This window comes from Schistocerca serialis, chromosome 9, assembly GCF_023864345.2.
Source record: "Schistocerca serialis cubense isolate TAMUIC-IGC-003099 chromosome 9, iqSchSeri2.2, whole genome shotgun sequence".
Taxonomy (NCBI): Eukaryota; Metazoa; Arthropoda; class Insecta; order Orthoptera; family Acrididae; genus Schistocerca; species Schistocerca serialis.
This window is the reverse complement of record NC_064646.1, coordinates 94,661,322-94,673,869: the sequence shown is the minus strand read 5'-3', so window position 1 is coordinate 94,673,869 and position 12,548 is coordinate 94,661,322. Positions and strand designations below refer to the sequence as shown.

General features: G+C 43.0%; 1 protein-coding gene across 1 annotated transcript in view; it reads left to right on the top strand.

Annotated features, from left to right (window-relative positions):
• LOC126418911 (dehydrogenase/reductase SDR family member 11-like) overlaps positions 1-12,129 on the top strand; it is a 70,417-nt gene extending 58,288 nt beyond the window's left edge. Inside the window, exons 4-6 of the mRNA XM_050085933.1 lie at positions 1,352-1,481; positions 5,191-5,337; positions 11,683-12,129. Coding sequence (XP_049941890.1) covers positions 1,352-1,481; positions 5,191-5,337; positions 11,683-11,724 — 319 coding nt within the window. The 3' untranslated portion in view covers positions 11,725-12,129. The remainder of the gene's footprint in view (positions 1-1,351; positions 1,482-5,190; positions 5,338-11,682) is intronic.
• The last annotated feature ends 419 nt before the right edge of the window (positions 12,130-12,548 follow it).

Below are 12,548 nucleotides of genomic sequence, written 5' to 3'. Positions count from 1 at the left end.
ATTTATTGCATTTTGGTTTAGTAACAGCGATAGGCAACGTTACAGAGGAAAGCGTGGTGGAAACAGGTCTACTTTCCCAATATACAACTTCAGATTTGTTTCACTCGTTTGTAAAGACACTTCAGGAGCCAGCTAGGTGTCAGTTTGTTCCATATTTATGACGTTATTCAGCAACTTGCTTTCTCTGCACCGACTCTAACGAAATGAGCGGTGGAAAAGCAGCTGAAATGTGTTACGTTCCACTTACAACGATTGAAAATAACAGCAGGTGTAATAGCCAGCCAGGTGCAATAAATGGTTTTCAAATAACCTTCACCATGATTTTGACTGATTTAAATCAGTCTTCCTCAGAAGGACAAAGTATTCAACCATTTTCAACTTGACGTCCAGATATGTAGAAACTGCCTTACACACCTTGTCAGGCAGGAACTTCAACATTTTGAACATGGCTGCACTAAAACAACGGTTACAGAACAGCAGGTGTAATAGAAAGGCAACGAGTTCGAATAGGTGGTTTCTGCCTGCCACGATATCTAAGGCTGTTTCCAAATATATGGGCATAAAGTTGAAAATACTAAAACAAAGTGTCCTTCTGAGGAAGACGGGTTGAAATCAGTCGAAACCATGGTAAGCGTTATTTGGAAAAGACCATTTATTGCAACTGGTTGGTAGTCTATTAAACCTGCTGTTCTGTAACCGTAGTTGTAGTGCAGCCATGTTCAAAAGACTGAAAATGAAGTGCCTCCATTGAAAGACGCCAGGACTCCAGACAAGAAAGGAGTCTCAGAGAGAAAAGCTTTTATTTCACAAACATGCTTGATGAATAGTTTATCGACCTCTGAGGCATAACATATATAATTCATCCTCCTCAAACCAAATCTGGGAAAATTAGCCTTTTCTGATGAAAATTTAAGAATTGTTTTAAAGTCCGAAATGGGTGAAATTATTTTGCTTCAATGTTTTGAGTAGCCTGCTCACATGTAAATACCTTCCAAATCTTTCCTATCATTCTTTGTACTTCACCGTATTTCAATACTGTTGGTAGTTTCCTACTTCAAATTTTTTGCATCACAGTTTTACTCTATAAATGTTCCAGCTGAATTTTCTCTCGGTGTTTGGAAAACACAACGTTACATAGTATTAAATTAATATTGATAGAAACGTTATTTGCTGCTTCCATAACCCGTGTCACTGTATACAATGGTTTGACGATGCCGAAGCGTTTCGTACATATCACTTAAATATATCAGGGGCCTCATCGTCCTTTTTGATTTCAGTGGAATATATTTAACTGAATTAAAGGCCTGTACGTGTGCTGCTGAAAATGTGATGCAGACTTAACTGTTTCCAGTCTTTGGGGACACACACCACCAGCTAACAGTGAGACAGCGATGTACGCCGCTACCAAGCATGCAGTGCGGGTTCTCCTGGAAGGCCTCAGGAAGGACCTCGTCGCCAGGAAGAGCAACATCCGTGTTGGGGTGAGCTGAGTTCGTCATAGAACTCTATGTTCTTCTCATCTTTGTGATATTCGCCTTTTGTTTTTTCAGGTAGAAAAAAATTTCAAAATTTAGTTTTTAAACAAATCAATCTTCAAATTTTAAGTCAACTGAAGGCCTTATTTTAAAATTAAAACAAACTAAATTAATAGACGGCTGAAGGCGTCGCACAGTACATCAGACTAAAATGAAAATCACAATCTAAAACCAACAGAACAATGGTGCTCAGAAGTGTTCCAAGGGTCAGCCTGAGGAGGTAGCTCTAATGTAAGGTGAGGTGAGACAGGCAGCCAAGAGTAAGGTTAATCGAATGGCAACCCGACCCAGGGACGGCTGAAGAACCGACCAACAACCTAACCAATTCCCTTCCGCCCGACCAACGGTACGACAACCGAAAATATCAGCCGTCTTCAAAATTGGCATCTAAAAACAGCCAGGGCCCAATAACCACTCTTAAGAAAAAAATATGACCAACCAACTAAAAGGCTGTCGAACTACACGCCGTGCCGGGCACCATCAATAAGGCGATGAAAAGACACCGCCGGAAAATTACGCTAACGACCGGGCCAGGTAACTGGGGCGTTAAGGGCCACAATGCAGAAAATACCGTTGGTGCACTTCACTGATAAGTAACAACCAATTTAATAGTTAGACCATTCTGGAAGAAGACTCCAACACACCATACATTGTTGCTTCCTGGGCCATCCCCGCTAGCAGCAAAGGCGATGAATGAAGAGATGTCACAGCAGTTCAGGTTTCATAACACGTAAACTGATCACTCAGCTTCAGTGTCCAGGTTCGGTGGGCAACGAACTTTGTAGATCTCGCAGCTAGCGCCTCACAATCCAACTGCACGTGCACGCCTCCAGTGGTTCCGACCTGACATCGCACTGTGCAGACTTCCTCGCTGCTCTGTCCCATCCATCCAACCGACTGACACACACACACACACACACACACACACACACACACACACCACCACCACCACCACACGGAAATAGAGCGGTCACACCAAAGATGGTACAGCAGTACTAGTATCGATAAGCGCTGCTGCTGTTGCCACTGGCGGAGGCAAGTCAGCAACTCGTTATGATAGTAACTAAGGGATAAATTAGGCACCACTCGATTGCGACAAACTGCCAAAGAACAAACGACATCAGTGCGAGCCGCCCACGGCTCAGTCCTAAATAGACAGTATGAGTTGGCAATGTGGAATAGGTAGCGAAAGTGGTGAAGCATCAGGAAAATAATGGAGCGCACACCATACCCATTAATGAAGAATGACTGAGTCTCCACTGTTTCGGTATCTGTAGAATGGTCTTAACAGCTACCTGTGGAAGATCGACGTCGCAGTCCACTAAAGTACTGTATGGTTACGCATGGGGAATGGTACACTTTCTGTTGCCCACCCTGCTGGGATGTAGATGTGTTCACACCATCTGCTTCATCTGCTGGATCCCACATAGTTCGCCACTCAGCTCAGTATGGAACATTGACCAGTGCCCGTGCTACTGAGGCAGTAGAGGAGCTGTGTAGTATGTGACGTATTATCGGCTGTCCAGCGTGCAATGCGCCATGGAAGACACACACTTCCATGTTTCAGACACCGGGCTCACCGAAACGACCATGTTCAACAATGTTCCTGGCAACATTACACATTTCCGCCACTCACCATATGAGGGTACGTCCAAAATTAACATACGAGGGTTGCCCAAAAAGTAATGCGCCACATTTTTTCTTCAACAATTACTCATTGAATATAATGGGAATTACACAAACGAAAGAATGTTTTATCTACACATCCTATTTTTCCAGGTAATCCCCATCTCGTTCTATGGCCTCCCTCCAGCACGAAACGAGTGGGAGTATGCCCTGTAGGTACCAATCCTTGTCCTGGTGGCGGAACCAGTGTTCCACTGTGTGAACCACCACCTAATCCTCCTCAATGTCCTCCACGAATGGCATCTTTTAATGGCCGAAACAAGTCCGAGGGGGCTAGGTCAGGTAAGACAGCCGCGGATGGTCTCCCCGACCTCTGCAAATCTTAGAGCTCCGCCGAACTGCCTTCTGATGACCTCACCCACCGTGCCCAGCGACTAATCGTACATCGGCAGCAGATGCTCGGTGGACTGTACAAGTGTTCGTGAATATTCTCCACAGTTTATTTCTCTGCAGTAAGAAATTCAATGACGGCGCGTTGCTTCTAGGTACATCACTTAAAGATGTCATTTTGAAACTGTTCTGCAGATACGCTATCTGTCTGAACTGACGGGAACTTTGTGCGCTAACTCAGGAGACTTCAGATAATACATACGTAACGTTTTACATTCGTAGCATTGTTTTCGGCTGAGAGAAAAATGCGGTGCTCTACTTTGTGGGCAACCCTCGTAATAGGTTGGTGTCCCAGGTGTTCGGAGGCATAATGTTGCATCGCGAGCTGACCTCCAAATCTGTGAACAGGGTACACACATTGGTCAGCTTTGTGACACTGCACACCTTCCCCATGTGCGTCGCTGCAGGGGCGCATTCAGCCCTGACATCGTTTTTACAGATCAGTGGCCGCATAGAACTGAGCGTGTGGACCAGTTCTTGCAACGAGAGGGTATCACACGAATGGACTAACTTGCCCATCTCCCGACTTAAACCCTATTGAGGAAGTGTGGGATGCGTTGGGGAGACGTATTGCAGAATGTCTACGTGCAAAATGACAGTGACAGTGCCGGTGAAGGAATGGAGCCCCTACGGCAAGAACCGCTTGCCGATCTTACAGCCAGTATGGGAGCACGCAGCAGAGCAGGCGTTGAAATATCCGTGATCATCACGCTGTGTTGCGAATAGTGCCCCGCCCTTTGTAACGTCTGGCAACGGCTTTACCGCAGTGGATACACCAGTTCGCTTCAGATCACCGAAGTCAAGCGCTGTCGGCTGTGGCCGGCACATGGATGGGTCACCATCCGGGCCGCCATGCACTGTTGCCGTTTATCGGGGTGCATTCAGCCTCGCGATGCCAATTCAGGAGCTACTTGACCGAATAGTAGCGGCTCCGGTCAAAGAAAACCATCATAACGACTGGGAGAGCGGTGTGCTGACCACATGCCCTCCTATCCGCATCCTCAGCTGAGGATGACACGGCGGTCGGATGGCCCCGATGGGCCACTTGTGGCCTGAAGACGGGGTGCTTTGTAACGTCTAGAGGACCATCTGACTTCATTGCAATTATTGTTTTTGAATCTCATTTCTGTTTCTCATTTGTTACCTTCTGTATTATACCATAAGGGTTCTTCCTGTGTGTGGTCAAAGTTTTATCGAGACGTTACGTGGCAGTCACACTGCATACGAATGTTACTTCCGTCCTTCAACTCTCTACAGCAGTGTTACTTCCATTTAAAATGGGAAAAAGTTAGTTGCAAAAGGTTCGCCTATTGAGGTGACTAAGGATGTAGAATGTGCTGCGAGACTTGTGGTTTAATCCAATAAAATTCGCACATCTATTTCTATCCTTCATGTCTTGGACTTACTTTAATGATATTAGTATTTCACGTAGTTAATTACGGAGTGAAAGCAGCTTAATTTGGAGAAAAAAGACAAATTATTCTTTCGGACTTAATTTCACTTAAGTAATCTTTTTTCTTCTGAATTATGATTATGGAGATACACACAATCGTTTACACTGATATTGCCTTCCGTGCAGGAAATATCCCCAGGAATGGTGAAGACAGAGATCCTCACTAATACCACCAACTGGACGGAAGACTTATATAACCAGCTGAATTATATGGAAGCAGAAGATGTTGCAGAAGCAGTGATCTACATGCTGTCCCAGCACCCACGCGTGCAGGTAAGCCACACCTATATCTCGTATCAGCTCTGTCTTCTACATCTACAGATGCGCTCCGCAAGCCATTGTACGTTGCTTTGCGGTTGGTACCTCTTACGCTAATAACGGTTTCCTTTCTCATTACGTTTGCGAACTACGTGGGGCGGTGGCGGCCGTAGTGACTTCATATGCATCTGTACACGCCCTGGTATGTAAAATTTTATCCTTTAGCTGTATAAGATGGTGGCATCAGAAAGGCAGCACAAATATCCTAGAATACACATTGACCCCTTAATAACTGACCAAATTTCACCTTTAAAGAAAATCTTCAAAAGTTCTGTAACCGATAGCGAAATCTTGTAGATACTCATCTAAGGTACGAGTATATTACGCATGTTGGGGTGTAACTCGGTATGTCACATCTGTGACAATATTTACGCGAGATTCTGAACCTAAAACACTGGATTTAGTTATAGACCTTCTGGCCGTGAGACGTGCACGAATAGCCTAATGGTAAGGCGAGCGCGCCGGCCAGAGTGGCCGAGCGCTTCTAGGCGCTACAGTCTGGAACCGCGCGACCGCTACGGTCGCAGGTTCGAATCCTGCCTCGGGCATGGATGTGTGTGATGTCCTTAGGTTAGTTAGGTTCAAGTAGTTCTAAGTTCTAGGGGACTGATGACCTCAGCAGTTGAGTCCCATAGTGCTCAGAGCCATTAAGGCGAGCACCTCGCGATAAGCGGGAAATCCGGGTTCGAGGCCCGGTCAGGCACGAATTTTGTCATTCCATTCTAAAGCTGGTTGTAGTCATTGGTCGCAATTGCGAATTCATCTGACATACAATTTGTTTTATGACAATTTTGGCAGCAGTAGTAGTAGTAGTAGTAGTAGTAGTAGTAGTAGCTTTATCCCTTTCTAAAAGATATAGGACATGTCAAAGTATTTACAAATATAGATCAATTTGAAATACGGTAATTCGTATACACACACATTTACTGACTTCTAGTTAGAAACAATCATTAGATTTGCTCTTGGTATACCATGCTTTTTTACAAATAACTTACTAAATAATGTAATGCTTGAGCTCAGAAAGAGGAGGAGGTGTTAGTATTGTGCTATGCATAGCTTGGGTGTAAGTATTTCTAGAAAGGAAAAAAGAAGGAAAAAACAAATGAAGGTGTTATGTGGAATGTTGGATATTTTATAATCATTGTTATTATTTTTATTTGTATGACTTTATCAACTAAGTAATCCTTCAATGAATAAAATTTATTGCATAACAGGTACTTTCTAGCTGCCTTTTCAAACAAGTGTATTTTTGCAATTTCTTCAATCTCTTTTGGTAATTTATTGTAAAGTTTTATTCCTTGGTGGAAAATGGTGTTTAGAGCTTTATGTTTATTTTTTCCTTGGTAAATGTAAGGTGTCTCTCTCTCTCTCTCTCTCTCCTTGCATGGTCATGGATAGAGCTGTATGTGCAGTAATTACCATTGTCATTTTTGATGTGTACAACTGACTGGTAAATGTATTCACATGGAACAGTTAAAATACCGTGTTTTGGACAGATCTTTACAATGAGCTCGACTACTATTTTTGGTTATTTTATGCACTCATTGGAGCAAAAAATGACATAACGTATCACTGTGTGTGTATGTGTGTGTGTGTGTGTGTGTGTGTGTGTGTGTGTGTGTGTGTGTGTGTACAAAGGAGTGGACAGCACGTGTGAGAATCCTTGGTAACTTCGTGTGGAAGCTACACCTCAAATCACTGGCGCTCAGTAACAGATAACCTTCGAATTATTAGCGCCGCTTTGGTATGACGCGAATTCGCGACGCACGACATATGGGGTTAACTTCATTTACGCAGCTGGATTTGCAAGAACAGAGTTGTTATCCTTCCAGAGATATCCATTTGCGCTTACACAAAACGGCACGACCACTGCCCAACGATAAAAACAGAGTGGAGAAGAAAGCGGTTTCGTTCTAGAAACCATACGGAACTAGGGAGACAGGCAGTTGTTACGAAGTGAGTATGCAGCCTCACGTGAAGTTCTTCTGAACAGCGCTGGCGCATGGCACACCTAGGGGCAGGGGTTGCTGTACCACCACTGCCTTTCCTGCACAAACATCAGAAGCCTAGATTCTGTGGTGCAGACCGCTATCTCTAAAATTTTGGTCATTCAACATAGTTTGGCGCCAAGAGACTTACCCATCGAGGAGACGTTGATCTAGGCTAGTACCAGCCTTGTTTGTTAATGCGCATTTTTCATGCAAAGAGTGGAAAGTTTTTGCTTTTCCCCCGTTTTTTCATGCAATAGATATTACCATCTGTCAAACTGGCAATAGCATTGAGTCATCACCTCCATGTATAGTTCCTTGAAAGTAGTGTGTTGAGGGAGAACTACCTAGTGGTTACAGTTAAACTTTCCCTATTTAACGTTACGTCACAGAAAATAGATACCGCACAAGGACCAAACTTGGTAGCATTGTCAAGGAATCAGTTAAGTTGTAACATTTTTCCGTAGGAGTGCTGGCTGCCTCTGTTGATATGCTGCGCTTCAGATGAGCACATGTGTGGATGTTCCCCTGGTAAACCCTCTCTTTCGGGTAGCCCCACAACCAGAAATCACAGGAAGTGAGAACAGGTGGTCGTGGCGGCAAAGCATTTGGAAACGATACGCTGATAATTAGTTTCCAAATGTGTTGCGGAGAAGCAGGTGAACTTCACGCGCAGTGTACGATGGGGTCCCATCTTGCATGAAAACTGTTGAGTTCAGTGCGTCTGTCCTATAGGGCGAGTATGACATGATGGCGAAGCATATCACAGTAACGCTGACCAGTTACGCTGCACGTCTTTGGTCCTTGAGCGCCAGCCTGTTGAAAAAAACAATGGGCCAATCATGAACGTAGCTGTGAAGCCACATCATGTGGTGACTCGTTGACCTTGCTCAGGGACTTCATGCATATTGACTGGAGGTGAAGATAACAACACTCGGTAATTCTGTGCGTTCACCTGACCCTTCAGAGAAAAACGAGCTTCGTCTGTCCATAGGAGGGTCCAGGGCCAGCCCTCGTAAACTTAAATCCTTGCGGGAAAGTGGAGAGCGAAATAAACACGTCGTTGCGCGTCCTATAGTGCAAGCCGCTGTAGGATACGGATTCTGTACGTATACCATTTGAGAATGGTTCGAAGCACTTTCTGTACAGTGGACCATGGGATGTTCAACTGTCGTGACACAGCACGCGCACTGCCTGACGATCGGAATTGCGCGCAGCGCATCCCACCCCACCACAGTAACAGGGATTTTATGAAACATGTGGTGCAATCTTTCCCCGGAGCGACGGTAAATCCTCCTGTTGATTCGAACTTCAGCACATTTCGCTCAGCAGGTGGAGAAAGAGGACCCTTCTGTAATTCGTTCAGCCAGCGATACTCTCGAAGTGCAGCTGCAGCATTACCGTTGTATTGATGACAGAGCTGCAGCAATAATGCCGTGCTCATTTTGTCCAGGCTCTTGTCACGTCAACAAGTGCACTGCGATTGGTCAGGTGCGTGTGACTATGAATCACGATGGCTGATCACGGCACCTAATGACCACAGTTGAAACTGTACGGTGGCGGGTGTGGCGCATGGATATCATGCACCCTATACACCGGGCATTAATGCTACCAAGTATGGTACCTGTACGGTAATTAGTTTCCGTGTCATAACGTGTTAAGTAGGGAAAGTTTAGATATAACCACCCGGTAATTTTCGTGGCACTTAGTCTTCCGGCTACGAAAAGGGCACACGCTTCACTGATCGTGGGGGCGATCTGTACTTTGAGCACCTTGCTGCTTGTTCTGGCAAGCAACGTTGCTCATTTGATTGTGTTGTGAACTTTCTCTCTCCAACGGTGAATTCGTTACGTCTCCAGATGAGGATAATTTGCTGAGTTTTCTCCATGCAGCCTTCCATGTAATTTGGTACTTCCCCATAGTGTTACCGTCATTTTTGTGTGAAGTCAAATTTTTAAACCTGTCCTCCAGCAACTTTCAACTGTCAGGCAATTAGAACAGATAAAAATCTGTTGTAGTCAGACTTAATGTAAATTAAAAGAAGTTATTTTATCCATGCTGGATCATGTGAACTCCGCAGCCGTTACGGTAATTGGTGAATGTCTCAAACAGAAAAAATACTTTTCAAAGTCTTCAGTGCCATAACCGGTTTCGGGCTGATATTCCCATCTTCAGACTGCTAATATTTTTCGTTACTTCGATGTTTCGATCAACAGCATGTCGTCAGTTCTACAATACTTTCCGATGGATGGGGATTTGTTCTGTTTTTGTCGTCCATGTGGTTTTCTAGATCAATGTATGTTTCTGAATTCCACCGCATCGCACACATGGTAAACAAATTTCTGTGGCACACTTCATAATATTCTTAAAATGCGTGTTGAGCATAGCACATGACCCATACACTTGTGTGTCCTGTGATGGAATTGAAGAACATACACATCGATCTAGAAAACCACATGCACCACAACACAAATCGCCATCTATTGGAACGTGCTGCGGAGCATACGAAATGCTGTTGATCAAAACATATACGTGACGACAAATTAGCCATCTGAAGACGGGCATGGCAGCGAAAAACAGGTTATGGCACTAAAATAAAATGTTTAAACAGTATTTGTGGCTGGTTGCGTTATTAATCAACTAAATGAAAATATCTCTTACATAGTTCTACATCTTTCCCAAGGTTAGGTGACCTACTAATAGTAAACATATTCTGTTCCACACCGGAGCTTATTGTTGTCACTAAGTATTACCATAGTGCGCAGTGTTCAGACTCAGTAGTCATTCTTACTGTTCAGTGAAGGTGACAAGCAGTGCACTTACTCTGCTTGATTACATGTCTGTTCTTTCACAAGAGATAGCTTTGTCGATTCCCCCTTCGATTGTAAGTTTCGATTGTAAGTTTCATGTGTGTTCCCCTCTATTATTTGGCTAACGACGTTGCAGAGTTAGGATGTAATAAGCACCAACATATTACGGCAACTTCGTACCATAGCGCAGGTTCAGGGACAGTGCCCAGACAAACTGCTTAAATTTTCACATTACAGAGCTAATTGTGCCACCTTTGAATATTAAATTAACAAGTACTTGTTAACGATGCCACAGCAACCACGGAACAGAAGGGTTAAATGTTGAATTTATGAATTAAAGGTGTGCTGATGATACAAAAAGTGAACTGTTACTATACTCTTTAGTTACTACGTTACACGTATGTTGCACAGTAAAACGTTTTCCAGGTACTAAGAAATAAATTATTGGTATAAACTTTAGTGGTTACTGTTGCCTTTTTACTAACGACTAGTTCTTGCGAACAGTAGCAACCACAAGAAACTTAATACCTTCTGTACCATGTGATAACCTTACAATTTTGTTTGAATGTCGTGTTATGTGATGCTCTGACATGCATGACAGTATGAAAGTAGTGGCTGGGTTACCACTGAGAGTGCTCAAACACCATTCCCCTTCTAAAAGTTGACAATTTCAGTGACGATCTGCTTCCCCTCTCCTCTTCTCATTGTAAACTGTCCAAAGACTTCATTAACTGACGTTCAAATAATGGTAATTATTTGATAGTCATTATCCGATTTGACAGTAAAATCTGTAGCGGAACTGCATGACTATTACACGGGATATGGTAGCTATTGTTCCACAGCCAACGGCCAATACAACATTATTCTCGAGTACGAAGACAAATAAAAGGAGCCTGTTCAAGGCTTTAACATTTGCTTTTCCATCTGTATCTCAGCAGTACTGACACTGTTACCAATCGTTGCGGTGGCGAGAATAAGGGCCTCTTGCATTTTTAGTACAGAAACATTTACATTCAGGGTTAATATTTCGTTTTTTTCTTTGCTACAGCGAATTTTGAATCCGGTGTCATTCACGAGTGAAGGTTGAACTAAACACTTCAAATATCACAGAAATAACGACTCGTGCATGTATCTGTTGCTCAGAACAGAATAACTACAAAGCTCACTTTGACTGAAGTCAGTAGTGTTATGAAATCAACTTTGGCACCCAATTGTTTCAGGCTGGCTAGGGACTGATCGTTCGCTCATTTACCTCAGGCGCTTGATTCATTGCGTAGTTACTGATTGCCCGTAGGCAAGGCTCTAAGCTCACCAAAATGTCTGTTATCAAACAAAGGTTTCCATGAATTGTGTTATTGGTTTTACATTCTCATGATACACAGTTGTCATTCTTCGTCGTTAAGCAAAAGACAAACAATGCTATCTAAGTATTACAAGAAATACTCTGAATTTTCTCTGACACTGAACAATGAAATAAAAATACTGTTTGTTTTTTGTTACAGGTTTATGACATCATCCTACGTCCGACGGGGAATCCGTACTAGAAAAAAGGCTTAATAGGACTTGCGTATGTTGTCTCCTTCAGACAAAGCCACTGAAACTACGACAAAGCCACTGAAACTACGGTCGTATGTAACTGCCTTCAGCTAAAACTCTTCGCAAGTCACATTTACAGGCTTCAAGATAAAAAGAAAAAAATGTTTACACAGTTGACGTGTTTAACTGCATCTCCATTTCATGCTAAGTGTTGATTAAATACGGAAGAGATAAAAGTGTAAAAGGGAGCTAATAGAAATGGACTACAGAGTAGTTAACATTACGGCTGAAGGAATACCCTGCAGTTCTGATTTTATGGTAACTGTTCTAAAATGTTTCTCTATAAATCTTATCTATTTTGTAACCTGCTATCGCATTATTAATCCCAAATGTATAAGAAATAAACAAATTGTAGTGATGTGGTTCTACTCTTTGTGTGATACGCATTACTCATTTTCTTACTTAAACCATTTCTTTTGTTAGTTGTAGCCCCAGTGTCAACCTTCCTTTCGTTTACTTCGCTGTATTCCTTCCCTCTTCTCAATTGTTATAATTATTAAGACTTGTTCAACATATGAGACGACGTTTCCAATAAATGTCCACTAACCTTTAGTGTTTCGAAAGTTCTAATGATCAAAACAGCGTAATACTTAATCAACGTTTAGATATTCCCTCATACTTAGAAGTTTCTTTGGAGTATGTCATAAAAAATAAGGTAATAACCATATTAGAACAAATAAGCCCTCGGTCGCAAATATTAAGTCAAAATCGACCAGGTTTCGACGCTACTAAGAGCGTCGTTTTCAGAATTAGACTAACTGTTCTAAAGCAT